At 37.6% G+C, this 20,040-nt stretch overlaps 1 protein-coding gene across 1 annotated transcript; it reads right to left on the bottom strand.

Annotated features, from left to right (window-relative positions):
• Positions 1 to 3,149: 3,149 nt before the first annotated feature.
• On the bottom strand, positions 3,150 to 4,157 carry LOC131858328 (light-independent protochlorophyllide reductase subunit B-like). The gene has a single exon (XM_059211530.1). It carries the CDS (start codon positions 4,155 to 4,157, stop codon positions 3,150 to 3,152), a length of 1,008 nt encoding a protein of 335 aa, XP_059067513.1.
• Between the last annotated feature and the right edge of the window lie 15,883 nt (positions 4,158 to 20,040).

The raw sequence follows: 20,040 nt of genomic DNA, 5'->3' as shown, positions 1-20,040 counted from the left end.
ACAAAATTGATTTTTGGTTCCAAAAATCGAAAAAAATTCTTAACCAGGCTCTGATGCCATAATACGAGAGTATTTGGTAAAAAACTGGTTCAATTAATGAATGAACAAAATGTTCATTTATAGTTTACAAAGGCATGATGTTTCTATCAAGAAATAATCGTCTGAATTAGAAAGAATCTAATATGTACAAAATTTACAATATATTGACCATTAAACTGAAATAGAAAGATAATACGAAGACATTACACTAATAAGGAAGACAAATAAATAGTATAAGATGAAAACACCTTTTAACATACTTAGAATTTCCTCACCAAAGAGAGAAGATTACCGTGGAATATATAAATTTTAGTGCTAACTTTTTTCATAACTTAGGCCCACATAGATTTAAAAGAAGGATTAACAGAAAACAGAATATGCAATTATCTAACCATCACATCAGGACCAAAACCTGATCCGAAAGCCAATTAGGATATTCAGTAATCTAACTCAAAATATTAGATTTAGAAACAACAATCTAGGACCCAGAAACAGTACAATATATTTCCAATCTCTCATCAACACCTGAAAAAGTTCTCTTCATCCAATCCTGCAAAAGTAGCACTATAATTTGCAAACCGGGGTTTAAAAACAGAATCCCAGAAGGCAAAGACAATTCCTTAACCAGTGGGCCCAAAGACACGTCCTCAGCATGTAATTTATAAAGCCTCAACAACAAACACAAATTATGGGCAATTTGTTGCGTAATAGACCTATGAAGAGGAAAGGAATTAAAAAATTCACCATTAACGCAAATCTAAGCTGAAGCATCCCTAAACAGGACATGAATCATTCTGTAAAAAGAAATCTCTTAACACAAGCCCTAAGCATAAGCAGAATAAAAGGCCTCTCAATCTTATCATAGGCTTTCTCAAAATCAAGAATAGCCATACCGACATTTTGATTAGAGCCCTTGTCCCAATGTATTCTTTCACTGCTGGTAACAAGATTATCAAGGACAATCCACCTTTGAAAAAACCAAATTGAGATTCAAAAATAATAGTAGACAAAACCTTCTGCATTCTCAAACCAAACTTAAGCAAAATTTTTATAATTGACATTCAATAATGTAATACGTCTCCAATTATTCATTTCAGAGGAATCACCACCTTTTAGAGATAATATGATAAGCTTAATGATTCTTCTATTAATATGCTTACCCAAATACCCATTCTCAATAGCTTCCTTATAAACTTCCGGTAAGATCTTGTGTACCAAATTAGTATTAGCCTTATAAAACTCAATAGGAAACCCATCACACTTAGGAACTTTACTTTTTTTCATGTGACAAATAGCTATACAGATCTTATCAAGAGAAATATTGTTCTCTAATTCTGATGAAATATTTTGGCTAAGCTTGCAAGGAACAATCGTAGCCATAATATTTCTTACATTTTCAATAGCATCACTATAATCCCGCATAGCAAAAAGTCTCATAAAAAATAGCAAAACCACTTCTAATCTCACAATCTTTTTTCATCATCACTCACAATCTTCTTTCACCATCATCCCATTAACATGAATAGTAGAAATATTCTCTTGCATGCTTAACCTTCAGAAATAAAAAATACTCTCTTGTAGGCTATGTAGTTCCCTCACAAATTTGTAATTTCTTGTAGTGATGGTGGATGCTCGACAAAGGATGATGATGAAAATCCAAGAATGCCAAACAATGGTCCTGCCCCCTTAGGAAGAAACAAAACAAAGTATAGATTTAGGATCTCTTCTTATGGGGGAAGAAAGATCATGATGTATGATAATGTCTTTTAATTTTGATCAAGCATTGCTATGTCGGTATGAAAGGATGCTACAATCAAGTTGGGAACAAACCTAAACAATGAAAAAAGTGACAAGCTAGCATTTTATGGAGAATGAATATCCAAAGACAATGATGGTATGACAACAATTATGAGGGGGCTGTCATCAAATAGGAGATAAAACATCCTCAGGTTTGTCCTCCATGTTTACAAGATGGCACTCACAAAACAAACTTGCAATATTTGTCAATTAGTCATCCCAATGTAACAAACGTAGAAGACTGTTATGATTCTATTGTAAAGAATCATTTGAAGGAACAAGTGATGGATATGTGATCTCAATATATGTCATCCAACTATGCTAGCCATCCCACAATGATGAGTCCACACAATGTTTGAATATGAAAATAAATTTATTGGACCTAGACGTAGACGCATTATTTATATCCCCCTCCCTTTTTTTAATAAATTTAAAGCACGTTTAAAATTATCAATTTTTCCCTAAAAATACCATGAACAGTTTCCGTAGGTTGAGCTCCTAATTCGAGAAAATGAACAATAGCACTATAAATTAAACGAGTTTCATTCTTATTCATTGCATTCTAAAAAGTCAATTCCTGAAGAGCTCTTCGTTCGCTTCGAGACTTAACGTCAATTTGATAGGTAGCTCATTGGGCTAGATAAACAAAATACCTCCTTCTACCCCCCCCCTGGAAAGCGTATATGAAGGTTTATCTTCATACGGCTCGAGTAATTGAAATAATTGTTTAATTAGGATCTCCCTAATTATAGAACAAATAGATAATATTAGATATCTTATTCCTTTTAATTATTAAAAAAGGAAAATGACAGATAAAATCTGTATTCTTAGCTCAAGTATGCTTGAGTTATCTTAAATAATAAGATAATATTACTAATATAGTGGAATATTTCTCTCCACTTGCCGTCTTTCATCTATTTTTTTTTTTTTAGCTCGATGTAAACTTACAAAGTGGTTATAGCTCGTTGATTTAATTTACATTAACCCTAGATTCTGCCCCTAATTGAAAAAAAAAAAAGAAATTGATACCTAGTCTATTAAACATATCTTTTTAAGGAGATAAATGTTGAGCTAAGAGCATCTTCGAGTCAAAATAGCGGATGCTATAATCCACAGAACTAATCATGTCGTTCAAGTTTCACGTTGCTTTCTACCACATGCTTTTAGACTAATTTTTATGATAAGATAGATCTCTGATCTGATACAAAATGGATATGTAATTATGAATAGTCATTAACTCAATTTCTATAATACATTTTGAATATATATATATATATATATATATATATGTATATATTCATTGCTCTAGTGAGCTAGGTATTCAACGCTTCTTTAGCTGCGTACATTACTTCGACAGTAATGGTTTCAATCCCCTTTTGTCGTGCAAATTTCTCAGTATTTCTTTCTACCTTTTCTCTGGCAAAACGAGGAATTTTACTTAATTCTAGTCGACTTTCAGGATTCCAAATTAGGCCTATATCTGTAGACAATGATGTGGATATTATTTCTTTAGTATCATGACCACCAAAAATATCTAGAAGATGGTCCTCCATACCCAGAGCAAATGAGTTATAAACTAGATCAGCTATTTGATTAGTACCTTCGTAACCTAGAAAGGGTCGGTATCCCAAGGGAAAGTTTTGTATATGAACTGGTGCAGAAATAACTCCACAAGGAATATCAAGACGTTTACCAATATGACATTCCATTTGAGTACCAAATATTGCAGATGGTTCCATGTGAGCGATCATATCTCCTACCTCAGCATGATCATCTGTGATCAGTATTTCATCGCAGAAACCTTGAATTTGCTCTTTGAACCATTCCGCATCATGTTTGCAATAAGTACATGCACAACTCACACGAATCCCCATTTCTCGAACAAGTATCTTAGTGATTGAAGCAGCGTGCGTTGTATCACCAAAAACAACTGTTTCTTTGCCCGTCAAATTCTGACAATCAATAGATCTTGAAAACCAAGCAGCTTGGGAAACAAATTGAGTCTGTCCGTTGATAGATAATATGATAAGCTTAATGATTCTTCTATTAATATGCTTACCCAAATACCCATTCTCAATAGCTTCCTTATAAACTTCCGGTAAGATCTTGTGTACCAAATTAGTATTAGCCTTATAAAACTCAATAGGAAACCCATCACACTTAGGAACTTTACTTTTTTTCATGTGACAAATAGCTATACAGATCTTATCAAGAGAAATATTGTGCTCTAATTCTGATGAAATTTTTTGGCTAAGCTTGCAAGGAACAATCGTAGCCATAATATTTCTTACATTTTCAATAGCATCACTATAATCCCGCATAGCAAAAAGTCTCATAAAAAATAGCAAAACCACTTCTAATCTCACAATCTTTTTTCATCATCACTCACAATCTTCTTTCACCATCATCCCATTAACATGAATAGTAGAAATATTCTCTTGCATGCTTAACCTTCAGAAATAAAAAATACTCTCTTGTAGGCTATGTAGTTCCCTCACAAATTTGTAATTTCTTGTAGTGATGGTGGATGCTCGACAAAGGATGATGATGAAAATCCAAGAATGCCAAACAATGGTCCTGCCCCCTTAGGAAGAAACAAAACAAAGTATAGATTTAGGATCTCTTCTTATGGAGGAAGAAAGATCATGATGTATGATAATGTCTTTTAATTTTGATCAAGCATTGCTATGTCGGTATGAAAGGATGCTACAATCAAGTTGGGAACAAACCTAAACAATGAAAAAAGTGACAAGCTAGCATTTTATGGAGAATGAATATCCAAAGACAATGATGGTATGACAACAATTATGAGGGGGCTGTCATCAAATAGGAGATAAAACATCCTCAGGTTTGTCCTCCATGTTTACAAGATGGCACTCACAAAACAAACTTGCAATATTTGTCAATTAGTCATCCCAATGTAACAAACGTAGAAGACTGTTATGATTCTATTGTAAAGAATCATTTGAAGGAACAAGTGATGGATATGTGATCTCAATATATGTCATCCAACTATGCTAGCCATCCCACAATGATGAGTCCACACAATGTTTGAATATGAAAACCTAGAGATGAATCTGCTAATGTTGGAATGCAAGAATCCTTGACCTTAGGATAGTTACTTGAAGGTAAAGAAGATGAAACTGTTGAATCTAGATTAGGGGTCATAGAAGCCAAAAAATCGAGTGATATCTCTATGGGAGGAGAAGAAGCATTAGGAGAAGCCTCGAGGTCATCACAACAATTGAGACCTACCAAATAATCAAGTTCTATACCATCATCATATGGTAGGTTATCACCATTATCAAGGGGTGTAAGACTATCCAAAATAGGATCATTTGAGAATCGAGAGTGAAGTGGGTCTTGATAGATCTCCCAAAGTTTGGTCCAAAGAATGTTTGGGTACTCGATATGTGAAATGGAGAACATAGTGTCAAAATCAACACTTCGACCAATCAATCTCTAGGACATGAGCATTTTTTGTTATCCCATGCTAGCTTCTGATTAAGTGTACTTGGTTTAGGGACAAGTCAATAGAGATGGGGCAAGAGATGTTGTCTTGCAAGACTTATAGTTTTTGTTTTTATTTAGGGTGCTTATGGAAGAATGAATTGTGAAATCCACTATTTTACAATGATAGATTCCTCATATACCAATTAGAAATCAAAACATATGTTGTAAATAGTGCAACATAAAAAATGGTCTCATATATTGCAAGATGTCCGAAGTGCAAGTCAAAATAGAAAAGATTACTTCAAATTGAAATAATAGGTACTTGGGGTAAAATTAGGAAAAACTAAATAGATGGTTGCAAAGGACATTGAACCAACTTTCCAATATCTATTTGTTTGTGAAAATCCAATTTTGTGTGCCCAAGTTATGCCACCCCAAAAAAAATCTCTCTTTTATGGCATAAAAAACAAGTTGCAAGCATTGTTTTGTTTAGGTGAGGGGGTAGTTATTGTCACTTTGGTGGCTATGGGGGTTTAAGCCCTCATGGATTGGCCATGATCGGGGGCTAAATCTTGTTGCAGCTAGGGGCTAATGCTTATACCTTTTGTTGACAATTGATGGTGTAGAAGTGATAGACTTGGATAGGAATATCCATTGTTGAAGGTATGATGATTGTATAGCAATGGTGGATGATAACTGTGTGGCTGTATAGACTAGTATGGATTTGATTTTGGCAATCCCCAAAAATAAGGTCAATTTTTTTTCAATGCCAAACCTTATTGAGTTTTATAATTTGTAGGTTTTTGAGTCTTTTAAATTCAATTGCGATGTGTTGTGCGTTGCACACGCTCCCTGTTGCCAACAGGTTCCCCTTTCCTTTTTGGGCCTTTCCGTCTTCACCCTGTTGAGTTCCACGTAGAGTGTCTCGCGTCCTTTTTAGCGAGCCCGTAATCAGTCCATGAGATGATGATGTTGAACGAAGGAGCTTGTGAATCCATGAGGTCAGTTGAGCCTTCGGGCATGAATTCCAAGAGATCGTCTAAGCTTGTAAAATCGCTTGAGATAGGCATAGGATGATAGAAACTGGCGGAGTCTGCCAAGTAAAGGGTAAAGCGTTTGAAGGTCGCATAAGGACCCAAAGATGCTGATTTTCGAAAGAGGATATAGGAGAGATAGGAGGATGCAAAGGTGTGAATTTTCAACACCTCCTCTGAATCCTGAAACTCACACTAAGGGGAGAGATTACATGATGTTTTGAGAGTTTGCAGGATTGATGAAAATGGCGATTTTCGCCAGCTGGAAGGTAAAAGGGCGAAAACTTTGCAAAGTGCCCCAAAGTGCCGAAATTGGCAAAACCGCTCAAAAGGCCGAAATTCGCATTTTGGAGGGCAAACATAAAAGGTAAAAAAGAGAGTTTGCAAACTCCGACCAATCGCTGAAGTTTTCAAATCCTCCCTAAAGCCCGAAAATCGCGAAAGAGGTGAAAATGCGTTGAAGTTGGAAAGTTTGAAAACACACTCAAAGTTCCGAAGTTGGCAAAAGCCCCGAAATTGCCGAAATTCGCACTTAAGGGGAGAATTGTTAAGTTTGCAAAATGGGTAAAAACCCCGAAATTCGCCATACGGGGGTAAATTATCAAAATGATAAAAGGTTTTCAAAACTGGTTAAAATGCCGAAATTCGGTAAAAAGGGACTGTTAAAGTAAAGTTTTCAAAGGCTGCCAAAACACCAAAGTTTGCAAACACACCTAAAGTGCCGAAGTTTGAAAAAAGTTTAAAAAGTGCGAAGTTGGCAAAATACTCCAAATCGCCGAACTTCGCATTATGGAGGTAAATCGCAAAGGATTTTAAAAATTGAAAAGTGCATCAAAATCACCGAAGTTAACAATCCACCTCCAAACGCCGAAGTTCGCAAAAGCCCCCCATTTGCCGAAAATCGCGATTTGGAGGATAAGTTGCGAAAAGGTAAAATGCAAAGTTTAAAAAGTGCACTAAAAGTGCCGAAATTGGCAAAGGGCTCTGAATAGCCGAAATTCGCCTACCAAAGGAAAATCACAATTTAGGAGGAAAGTGTGAAAAGATAAGAGTTTGAAAAAACCTCCGGAAGTGCCAAAATTCACACTTTTGGGTGAAAATGCGAAAAGTTCGAAGTTTGAAAAGTGCCATTAAACCCCGAATTTCGCACTTTTGGGTCAGAATGTAAAAGTTAAAACTTTTCAAAACCCCCCCCATTTGCCGAAAGTTGCGCTATGAGGTAAATCACGCAGTGAGTGTTTTTTTTACGCACTCCATTCTCCATTGCTGAAGCTCCGCATAGGGTTGAAACCACGATTTTTAGAAGGCTACAAAACTTGCAAAATGTTCTAAAGCCCCGAATTTCCAATAAGAGGTAAGTCGCGATTTTTCAAAAGGTTGAAAAAAGACATAGATCTACCGAAGTTCGTGTAATGCCAAAATCACATTCCGAAGGGCAATTCCAAGAGAAAATGAAGAGTTTCCAAATCATGTCTGAATGTCGAAGTTTGGGCCAAAGGGCGAAAGTCACGTTTTTTTTTAGGGGTTGAAGAGGCGTAAGTATCAAAAGTTAAGCATTACAAGCACGCCAAACTCCCCTCTCCATCCGCGAAAATCTCGCCCAAGAGAAACCACGCGGAAGCGTGAAGGTTTAGGAGGTTTCTAAACGCCCAAGACACCATAGGCGAAGATCACCCAAAGTAAAATCACCAAGGTAATAAAATTGCTGAGTTTGAGTGTAAAACTGCATGTTCTTTTCAAACCAAGGGCACAAAAATTTGAATAGCGAGTTAACCGTTAAAATTCAAATCGTAGACTCTCCCATCCAAAATTTGGAATTCATTCTTGCAAGGCAAGTTGTGCGAATTCACGCTATTCATTTTCGCCAAGTAAGTGTGCTTCACCACTCTTGAAATCGTTCGAAATATATGCAAAATCGGATAGATGTATGTGCTAAATGAATTAAACTGATTAAATCTAAAACCACATCTTTTTCCGTTTATAAGACGTCAGGAGCAATTGAAATCAGAGTCTGTTCCTAAGAATCAGCTAGAAAACGCATTTTCAGACTTAGGAAAATTTTAAAGCGTCGTCCATTTTGAAATTTGATCCTAAAAATGCCTGAGTATAAATTCGCAATCGAAAAGCTTCATAAATATTCATGTTTAAATCAATCAAGCTTTTAGCTAAGATATCATGTTGTTTTTTTTAATTCGGTTTTTGAATTGATCCTTGTATGCTGGCATATCCTTTATCTAACCTGCTTCGTTTCCTTTATATCGCCTCGTAATCCACGTTCGGTTGTGCAGGATAAATGCCTAAATCAGCGGTAGAATCATCAAAGACACCTGCTGCAGCCGAGATGTCACGAGCATCCAAGTCAAATATCTCTCGTAGAGTCGAAAAGATGAAGTATCAGTATCAGAGAGGGGGATTGAGGGAATCAAAAGTTCAGAGTGTCTGGGAGAATGTCCGTGATACTGACTTGGGCCATATTGATATTCAAGATTTCAGAAACCGAGTCTTCTCCCCTAACGCCTATGGCAAGCCTAAGCGGATGATGGAAAGCGACATTGCCCAAGCAACTGGATTTCCCCCGGCAGTGCAAAACTATGAGTTAGTAGTAGAGGCTGCCCGACATTACCAACCAAGCTCCAGATTGGTGCTCATGGAGAACATGGTCCTCGCTAACTTCACTCCTGAAGCCATTGGCGACGCATTTGACATCCCCTTCTCGAACAACCCCATAGCAACAACTATAGATGAAGCGCAGGGGGCGTATGATGTAAACCCTGCCAAATGCAGAACACTGATAAATGAAGAGTGTTACAAGGAGAGAAGACCTCCAAGCGTTAGGATTGGGAAAAAGACCCCTAGAAGTGACTTTCACAACGAGCATGGGGACATGGTCACATTGCTCAGCAGGATTATGTGACTTCCCCAATCCAATTACTTTGAAGAATGGATGTTTTACTTCACAGAACAGGTCTTCGCTGGGAAATCCAAGTTTGACGGTGCCCAGATCATAAGCGACAACATCCACACTCAGCTGATCGAACTTGAGACGAAGAAGTACTTCACTATGACCTCCTATTTGGTCTACATGTTCGTCAGGAACCAGCCGCTGCCGGGTTTGATCATGAAAGGTGAAACTGGGAATGGACCTGATCAGGTGAAAGTATATGATTGTTATCCACAACTACACTATCAAGACATAGCACAAAGAGAAAAGAGTAGCTCTGCCTATGCAGTTGGTCAATATGAGCGCGTCAATGACGCCTTCACAATGCGCCTGGTTTGGCTGATGCAGGGAGGATTACACATAAGGCTTTCAAAGCAAGCTACTATTCTAGTACAGAGATATGGCGCTTGGTTCATCTAGTTCCCAAGGTTCTCCTACATCCGGATAGCTGGCTTTGAGGGTGCTCCTTTTCGACTTCCGCGATACCCAACCGACAAGATAGTTCTCTTGGAGGTCGCAAGGCAATCACGTCCGGCGAGCAGCTTACTCAGGAACAGGAAGCAATCTGGATTCGCTTTCCCTATGATTATAGGCAACTAGGATGTCCATCTAAAGAACCCATCCCAAGCGGAGGAATCCTTTGCAGAGTTGGCCTCCTACGGCCTACAAGAGCATTTTCCAAGGAAATGCTTTGATCATGACAATCTGACAAAGAGGGCCTATGGCAGGCGATATAGAGCAAAAGAGTCAATTGAAGATTACTGGAAGAACTGCTTTGATGACTATGAGGTCCAAAGGTGCGAATATTCGAGGTTGAGTGTGCAGCAAATGCGACTCTACGAGTACCGTCGGGTCCCGGATCAACTGACAGATTCAGGAAATTGCCTGCAAGTTCGGGAATTTGAGGCGATAAGGCATCTTTTGTCAGGCATCGATTGGTCGTAGGATCCAATCACTGATTTCGAGGTGGTTATGGCAGCCCCAAGAAGATATACTGACCAATGGTTGCACTAGCAGATTGAGCGACTGATACATGAGGGAGTCCAGTTCACCTACCACTTGATGGGTAACCTTGATTCTCAGTCCTCTGAAGATGAGGGAACTTCCAGTGCACCTAAGGAAGAAATCGAAAAGCCGGAGAAAAGGAAGAAGGCTAAGGCCAACAGAGGAACTCGGATATCCAAAAGAACAAGAAGGGAAAAGATCTCTATTAGGAGATTGGAGGTCACTTCATCATCAAAGGACCCCGGTTCGTTCGATGATGTAGTAGAACCGGATTATATACTCGCTCCGCCTTCCCAGAGTGATATTGACGCATTTAGGGCTGATGATCCTCTTGCACTCGACATGCTGGATGCCGAGCTAAGAGCTATTGAATCAGCCAAACTTGATAACCAGGTTGAGGAAGGAGAGATTCCATCCACTCAGGGGATTGAGTTGCATGAACCCACCCAACAGAGCCGTTATGAATTGTTACTCCATAATACTACAAAGGATGACTCCACTGTTGAAGGAGAGCAAAGGACAGATGATACCGGCAAGCCTGAAAAGACTGAAGAACAACCATCACATGAAAATACCAGGCAATTATTCAGTGAGGTGGGAGAGAATTTGGCTGCGAGCAAGGAACTTGACACTTCCTCTACTCCTTGTGTAACGGAACAGCTGCAAATATGCGATGAGCCGACTGGAAACATCAAAGAACAGAGTGCCAATGTAACCATAGCATCAACCCAAACTGTACCTCAAGAATGGTTAATTGCCCGAGCTCAGCGCAAGGCCGCCACCAAGCCACCCATTGATTTGGAGGACATCTTCTCACGCATAGACCAAGCTAAGGCCAAGGGGAAGAAAAAGCCCAAGGCATATTCCAGAATAACCAAAGATGAGCAAAGGAACAATACCCTTCATATCACCACCCCGCCTGTAGACAAGCCAACATATCAGATTACACTGGCTGATTATAGCATCACGACTGTCCCCATCGGACGAGCCACTAAGGAACAGGAAAAGGAGGAATTCAAGGATTCAGTACAAAACATGCTCAGGCAACTTGAAGAAATAACAGCTGAAAAGAACATGTATCGAGCTCGTGTTGAGTAGGCCGAGGGGTACATTGATCAACTCCCGAGACCATTGCATAATGTTTCTGCATCCCACATTCCCCCAACAACATTGGCATAGAGGACCACGACAGAATTTGAAGGAGTACGGGGTATTGCAAAGGCCGTCAAAGAATGGATGCAAGGCATTAAAGAAAGAGGAGAGCAAATATTCAAGGATCTGCGCGAAATGGCCCTCCATAGGGAAGCCATTATTATCAAAATGTGTAAGCTGAAGAAAGAATGCTATAACACTCATGAGGCGATGGCTAAGACATTGCCCCTCATTAGGGCTCTTAGGGCTCTATTTTGGACCTGCTCTCAGATCCCTGCTATTGATACTATCCTAACTCCTTATAGTGTCAGCACCTTCAAAGACTGGTATTGGACCCTTAGCATGAAGGACGACATGAGGGATAATATCAATAAAATGCATGATAAGTGCAATGACGCTTTATCAAATGTGAAGGATCTTGGTGAAAGGATCCTCAAATCCATGGTTCGTGGTTGGAAAAATAATATGGAGGATAGTGAGGTGCAACCGCAGTGGGAGGACCGGCTCAATCCCAAGGTCGCATACTCCATAGAGGATCTAGATTTTGCTTCTAAGCTTCAAGCAGACATATCATGTTTTGAAAATCACAAGTCATACTCGAGAGAGGAGCTGGAGAATTTTGATAGCCTCCTACAAGGTATCCATTACAAAATGTTCAATCCGCCTATGCCACCGACGATCGAATTATTCAAGTTATGCCTGAGATTTTAGGACTACGTTCGGGTAGAGCATGCAGTTGATTGGGATATTTGGGGAGAGTATCTGCACGACGAGGTCGAGTTCATCACCGAGCTATCTAGAGTTGGAAAAGAGAAAGTGCTTTCCTAAAGTGCTTTTTTTTCTTTTTCTTTTGAATTTTGAAAAGTGCACTTTTTGGCCAAAGGGTCATATTTGACTTCCAAGTCAACTGTAAACTTAAATCTTTGTGTATGTGCACTTTTTAAATTATTTTGGATATGTTTTAATTACCTTTTTTGGGTAGTTATTGCTCCCTTTGGGGTAGTTGCTGATATTTACCCTCCATTTATGGGTATGGGTACCTTTTTGTAAGGATGAATCTGGGCCACTTGTTTAGATTAGATCCTGGCCATTCATCTATTTTTGAAGCCTATTTAAGGGGACTGGTTTTCCCTCATTTTGTAAGAAGTTCATGGATTGTTGCTGAAGCTTTGGCGAAATTTACAGGATTTAATGCAAAGTGAAGACTGTTTCAAGTTTCCCTGTGAGTGCATGGTCTCCTTCTTCATTAATTTGAATTTTTCAGTTATGTTTCTTTCATTTATATAACATTTTCTAGATAAACATCTGATAGAATCCTCATTGTTCATACCATTAGGGACTGACTGATTGTCTTTCTTTTTGCATGGTTAATCTGAACCTTTCACATGCTTAGTTCGGTTATTGGATACTCATTGAATGAATGTTTAAGTTCTGATGTTGTGTTTAATAGCATGAAAACTCATTTTTCCCTTGAAGATCGCACTAGATTCATACACGTATTGTGCTTAAATGGCTGATAATGTTTAATCTAGTTATTTGGAGGTGTCTGTCTGTTTTCTTGATATGCTATCTTAGTTAAATAATTTAGACTTTCTGTACCTCTCTTTTCCTATCCCTCTTTTTCCCCTTTTTTTTTACCAAGAAGAATCCGCAGTCCTGCATGAAATAGTATCATGCAACTGAAACCAATCGATAACGAGACTTTCAAAGTTTTAGGGAACTCATCCAGCAATTATCCATATCACCGTAAGTCCCCTTTGTGTTTCCAGCAAAACACATCAAACCACTGAGCAATCCCGTCGTCAAGACCTGACAATCGAAACCTTGAGGTCGTCCCCTTTGATCAAACGAAAAACAACATTAGGGATTTCCTTATCTCAAGAGAGGATAGGATACTCAGCGAGTACATTTTATTCTGCGTTGGCCGGATGAAGTCGCAAGTTCAGCGATTTTAGACACGTCAACACGATGTTTGTTTTTGCATCAGGATGCATAGTATGAAAGTTCTTTTGCGTAAACCCTTTAAACAAGGGAAGAGAATTGCAGATCTGCAGTGCCAAACCCTATTTATATTAATTTGTAAGGTTTTGACTCTTTTAAATTCAATCGTGATGTTTGTTTTTGCATCAGGACGCATAGTATGAAAGTTGTTTGGCGTAAACCCTCCAAACAAGGGAAGAGAATTGCAGATCTGCAGTGCCAAACCCTATTTATATTAATTTGTAAGGTTTTGAGTCTTTTGAGTTCAATCGTGAGGTTTGTTTTGCATTAGGATGCACAATATGAAAGTTCTTTAGCGAAAACTCTTCAAACAAGGGAAAGGAATTGCAGATCTGAAGCTTTGATACCATGTAAGAGTTGTTGATCAACCCCACAGGAGCCAAGGATCATTTGCAAGAAAAACAACCTCCCACACAAAGAGAGAAGCAATGGAAATGCTATGAAGCCAAAAAAATTATTAGATGCATAAATGAAATTGGTACAATATACAATGATAAAACTCTTGTTATAAAAACAAGGATGAAACCTTGGGACATATTAAGAGCATGACAAGTGTCTTAATCTTGTGATATGAGACAAAATGGTAAATGATTTAAATAAGCTTAAGTGTACAAGCATGAATGGGACCTAATATGAAATCAGTTATGTAATATATAATGTTTGCACCAACAAAATGCCCATCTCTTTTACAATACAAACAAGCATTTGAGCGAATCAAATAGTTAATTTTAATTTCTTGCAAGGACCCATATAAGGGAACAAAGATGAAATTTGAATGAGCAACCTTTGTTTTAAAGAAATCAGAACTCATGCATTCATATGCAGAATAAGAACCTTAGAATCTTCCATTTTAATAACTTCACCCAATGGTTTCAACAATTGAGGCAATAAAAACCATTAGGATGAAGGCACATTACACAACTCAACCCATTTAGGGGAGGATTTTAAAACAACCTCTTTTGAATATAAGAGGGTATCCCAAGAAAAATCCCAAAACAATGATTTCCCAACACAACAAAATTGTTTTCTAATAACATGCTTTTGCAAACCTTTTTGCAACAATTGGAAAAAAGACACATATAAACCAAACTTTTATCCCCAACTTGACCCCAATCTTTAAAAAAAAATGTGAAGGCAAAATGTTAGGGAGTCAAATAAACAAGGAAATCAAAACTCATCTATTCTTATGCAGAATGGAAACCTTAGAATCTAACAATTTTAATATCCTCACCCAATGGTTTCATCGATTGAGGCAATAAAAACCAAAAGGATGAAGGCACATTACACAACTCAACCCATTTAGGGGAGAATTTTAAGACAACCTCTTTTTGATATAAGAGGGTATCCCAAGCAAATAATGATTTCCCAACATTACAAAGTTGATTGCTAGTAACATGCTTTTGCAACATTTGGAAAAAGAACACATAAAACAAGTTTTATCCCAAATTGATGCCAACCAATAATAAAATAAACTGTGAAGGCAAAATGTTAGGAGTCAAATAAACAAAAAAATACCAATTGCATTGAGCCTACATTCTTCTTTTTCCATAACCCCAACCATTTATTTGTTAGGAACTAGTTAGAGAGTAAACGGATGCGCGCCTTGCGTGCCTTCATTTTTGGTTTGTGTTTCAACAACCCTTGCATCTTCAACTAAGGACTCTGCTCCTCCACAAGTCATAGGGTCGTTACCTGCAAACAATGCATCTTTGGACAATTTACCAACATCTCCATCTCCTTTGCCACTCTCGACTCTTCACATACTTTACATCTGGATGCCGTCAAACCTGTTCACACCCCAACAAAATAAATGAAGGACCAACAGTTCTCAAGGAGTGGTCTTACCACATGCAATCATTTAACCAAAAGGCTAAATTAACTTGCCAAAACCCAAAGACAAACAATTGAAAAAGAATTGAAAACAAAACATAACTTCCAACTTAACAAATTCACACCAAAAACCAAAATGATAGAGGAAAAAAAGAGGAAGAAAGAAAGCTTGAAAAAGACAACAATGATGAAAGACCATTGAAATTCCACCACCATCATCCGCACCAACTCTCTTTTAAAGCAAATTATTTTTCTTTATAAATGTTTAAATTTTAATAATTTTAGACATAATATAATATATATTTTAAATTTAATACTTTTTTTTTTTTTTTAATGGTAAGTGCTATCAGCTGTGGGGATAGCGCCCTATATTAATAGTAAACACATAGTTATGTTATCACATGTCCAAAAATCTCTTCAACTAAGGAGAGAGCATAGCTACAATAAGAGATCGACTGCGAAAACCTTGGCAAATACACCCTAACCAACCCGAACACCAGAAACCTATTCCCTAGTTCTGTCTAATAAAGCGAAGGATATCCACCACTGCATCCCCTATGCTGAGGAGATTGTTAGTTGACCCCTCCGATAGCCACCAATCATCCGATTCCAGGAGCCTCCTGAAATTGTTGAGGTGTTGCTGCTTAAATTTAATACTTATTATATTTTATTTAAATTTCAATATTTTTAATTTAATAATATGTCCAAAATTTAATATGATTTAATTTTATATCATATATATAAATTCTCAACCCAATTCCTGCTTTTGGCTTATAAATATGTATATATTAATGATTTTTATATGGTTTTGTACAGACAAACCTGACCCCTAATTTTCTCTGGCTGAATCTGGAACTTAACTGGTGAACCCAAAGGAATTATATTTAGGTTGTAAACAGATTTCCAAATGTTCCTTGCATCTTCTGACATAGTTTTAACCCATCCAAGTTTACTCATATTTTCAAGTTGAAGGTTGATGTGATGGGCAACAAGTGGTCGAAAAAAGTGTAGGTACCTTTTCTTCAAGAAGCCTTCTAGTAGCCATATATGCAACTCTATTGTCTGTCACAACTTGCACAACAGGCTTCACACCATATAACATATTGCACAAGGTTTCGACATTTTTTACTTCATTGGAGGCATCAACTGACCTCAAGAACATCGACTGCCCTCAAGAACACCAGTTACTCACCTGAAGTCACAAGAAGTTTATTAGTGTGTGGTTCCTTCTTTCCCTCCACCTGTGCCGAGTCCTTTACTTCACCAAATCCCTTTTAGTCTTTGAAATAGGATGTATGTGGAATAGACACCATTTTCGAACAATGGTCCAATCAATTCATAAAGGTTCAGTGTCCTGAGCCCCTTTCCTGTTATGGTTAATACATTGACCATTGCCTCCAAATAAGGCCTGTTTGCAACATTAAACAATATGCTAGTGTATTAACACATGTTGGCACACGGCCTTATGCCAACTTGGCCTTATTATGCTTTTCTTGATTTTAATTTAACACCTTCTATTGAAGGTTGTAGACCAAGAGTCTCATGAGGAATAGAAAAAACATGTGCCGTGACTGTGCACTATGTTTGTCTGCATACGAGATCCCTGTATTTGTAGGCCAATGCAAGGTGAAGAGCCCTCAAAATTTTCTTTTGATCTTATAGAACTCATGACAACTGATGTTGCCGTAGCTGCACTCTTTATATATTTGCAGTTGCACATCTTGGCCAGGAATCTGTACAAGGAGATATTTGGGGTGATTGATGCATCCTTTCATATGCAGCCTGCAATAGTTGCACATGCCATTCTTGGTTCTGTACATGCTGTGTCATGTTTTCAAGAGGGTCCCTAGAGTTGCCATCACTTTAGTTACTTGTGGATGCCATTTTTGAATTTTTCTTTTCAAAAATCCAAAATGAAAGAAAAAAAAAGAGAATAATTAAACAAAAAATCCTTGCAATTGGAGGAAAATAACTGCAAATCAGAAATAAAATAAAGAACGTGAACCCTGGCACAGCTACAATGAAGGCTGAAAAACAAAACTAAACAGGAAAACTGTTACATACCTTACAACGTTGTCAATAGATGCACAAAAATTAAAATCAATCAGCAGTCTCTTAGAGTTGTACAATTTGCACCCCACAATAGTTGCACCTGCCATTCATGGCTCTGTACTTGCTTTGTCATTTTTGCAATAATGCCCCCTAGGCTTTGCCACCACCTTGACTGCTTGTGGATGCCATTTTTCGTTTCAAAAAATAAAATGAAAGAAAAAAGAAAAAACAGATTTTTTCATAATAAAATCCTAGCAGCTAGAAGAAAATGACCGAAAATCAGAAATAAAATAAAGAACGTAACCCCTGGCACAGCTAGAATGAAGGCTAAAAAATAAAAAAAAATAGAAAAACTATTGCATATCTTCCAAAAGTGGTTGATAAATGCATTGAAATCAATCAACAATTTTTTGGAATCAACAAACACAATTCAAACAATATGTTGTTAGATGGAAAGCTTGAAACACACTTTGAACGTTATCTCATTAGGTTGAGAGCTAAAAGGAGATGGTGTGAAAGAAATGTCCGAGCTTGAGTGTTTTAATGGGTAGGCTGATGTGGAGTTCTGCAAGTTATAGTCAGTTATTGGGCAAGTGCTCATCAGCAACTTTATAGATCCTAAAGTCCAGTAAATAGAAACATAAATACATAAATCCATTTGCTGCAGGTTATTCGCTGAGTTTTTAATAATTAGTTTTATGTATTTGTGTTTCTGGGCGACCCATTTGGCTTATGAGCACTCTCAAGCTGTTTCTGCTGCTCATTGATTTTGTAATCTTTGGTTTTATGTATTTGTGTGTAATGTCCCAGGCCAAAACAGTAATGCAAATCTAATTCTTAACCTTCTACAAACACTTATTAGTTGAATAGCAACACTATCGGCCCTATCATTAATCAGATCTTAGCCAACTGAGATTTAAATTGCTGTTTATATATCATAAATTTCATTACACTCCGATGAACAATGGCAACATAACACCCAATCTTATAATAATAAACAGCAAATACAAATGTAATTCTCACTCTCTTTCTTATTTTAATAATGACTATTAAATGCAAATGATTCTGCAATAGCAGCAGTTCATACCAACAGCAATGGCAAATCAGATCAATACAATGTGGCTGGAATCTGTGTCCAATAAAGCTCAAATATGAACTCTCTGTACAACTCTCTGTACATTGCCCTCCAAAGTAACTAGGGTTTTTGTTTTAGGATTCTCACACACTCAAACACAAGTGCTCCAAATGGATTCTGAAAGGAATTTGGTGAAGTGTAGATGACGATCCCTAATGAAAACATTGGCCATATTATATCTCCCACAAATAGAGCAAGTCATCCACTATGCACACCTTCAACTTCAAATTTGAACAGTGGTCGCAGATGGGAAAGATTATGCTTTAAAAGAAATGATGCCAAAAATAGACTCTTGGAAACAAAATGGTATTTGCTGGGAAAGTTAGGAGGGGAATGGAAACATAGGCAGAAATATCAGGGATCGGGAGTTGGCCAAATCACAAGACTCGAACTATAAGATGAGCTGTCGAGGTCAAGCTGAGCATGCCGGTAAGGGAAAGTCTGAAATTCTGACAAGAAGAAGAGTGTAGTTGGAAGAGAAAACATACTCGAGAAGGGGAAACACACAGCAGACAGAAATAGAGAACACAAATGCAGACCTAATATGTACAGTTTTAGTTTAACTGAAAACAGGACATGACATTGTGTTTCTGGCAACCCATTTGGCTTCAGGCACTCTTGAGCTGGTAAGCTACTTGGGGAGTTTTTAATCTGTGGTTTTATGTATCTTTGTTTCTCTTTGTTGGGCTGAGATTCATAAAATAAGTACAAACTTCAAAGCATAGTTGAACTACTTGCCAAAAAACAAAAACTCGCCAAGGCTCGAAAAAAAAATCTCGGTGAAAACTCGGCAACTTAAAAAATTGCTTAAATTTAATTAGAAATGCATTTTTTTTTGCAAAATTCAATGAGGGGATGCATCCAATGAGTCAATAAATGAGTAAACAAAATAAACAAGCTGAGTCTAGATATATTTTATTGATTTAAATGCAAATTGGGTACAAAATGGTATCCTCTTGTGGAATGCTGGTGGTTGACAGACTGAAACAAAATGAAATAGCAAATTGTTTTTGTAAAACTAAAAGTAAATATTACATCAAAACATTTTACGTCTTCCTCTTCCCAGCTTAGTGAAAACCAAGGGAGAGATAGAACTAGAGGGTCTAGTCCTAGGAGTCCAATGTGGCTCCTCCACCTTGCTAAAATCAGGTTGAAGGTAGCATCCCTTGCGGGGATCCGAGGATGAGAGAGTGAGGGGTGGAGAGATAGGTCTAGATCTTGAGGGAGAGAAGAGAGAGTGAGATAGAGAGTGGTAGACAAAGGGGATAAAGGAAGAGTGATGGGGAGATAGAGAGGTCTATAATTCGGGGCAGATAAAGTGAGTGAGATAGAGAGAGCGAGAGAATGCTGATAGGAGCCTACTGATTATCGAAATTTGACTAAGTCTGATAATTTAAAAGATCTACTAAAACCTAGAATTTGCATTATAACTCCTAGAAATTTAAAACCACTCTCAAACATCCTGCCAATATATACATGAAATATAACTTAAAGTGACTTATACTTAAATGTTATATTTCATGTATATATTTTGATGAAGAGAATGAGACTGACTTGATTTTTTTTTTTTTTGATAGTTTTTTGATGTGTTTGGGCCTCTT

The sequence above is a fragment of the Cryptomeria japonica genome, chromosome 9 (assembly GCF_030272615.1).
Source record: "Cryptomeria japonica chromosome 9, Sugi_1.0, whole genome shotgun sequence".
Lineage (NCBI taxonomy): Eukaryota > Viridiplantae > Streptophyta > Pinopsida > Cupressales > Cupressaceae > Cryptomeria > Cryptomeria japonica.
The sequence above is the reverse complement of the archived record's forward strand: the minus strand, read 5'-3'. Positions and strand labels throughout refer to the sequence as shown.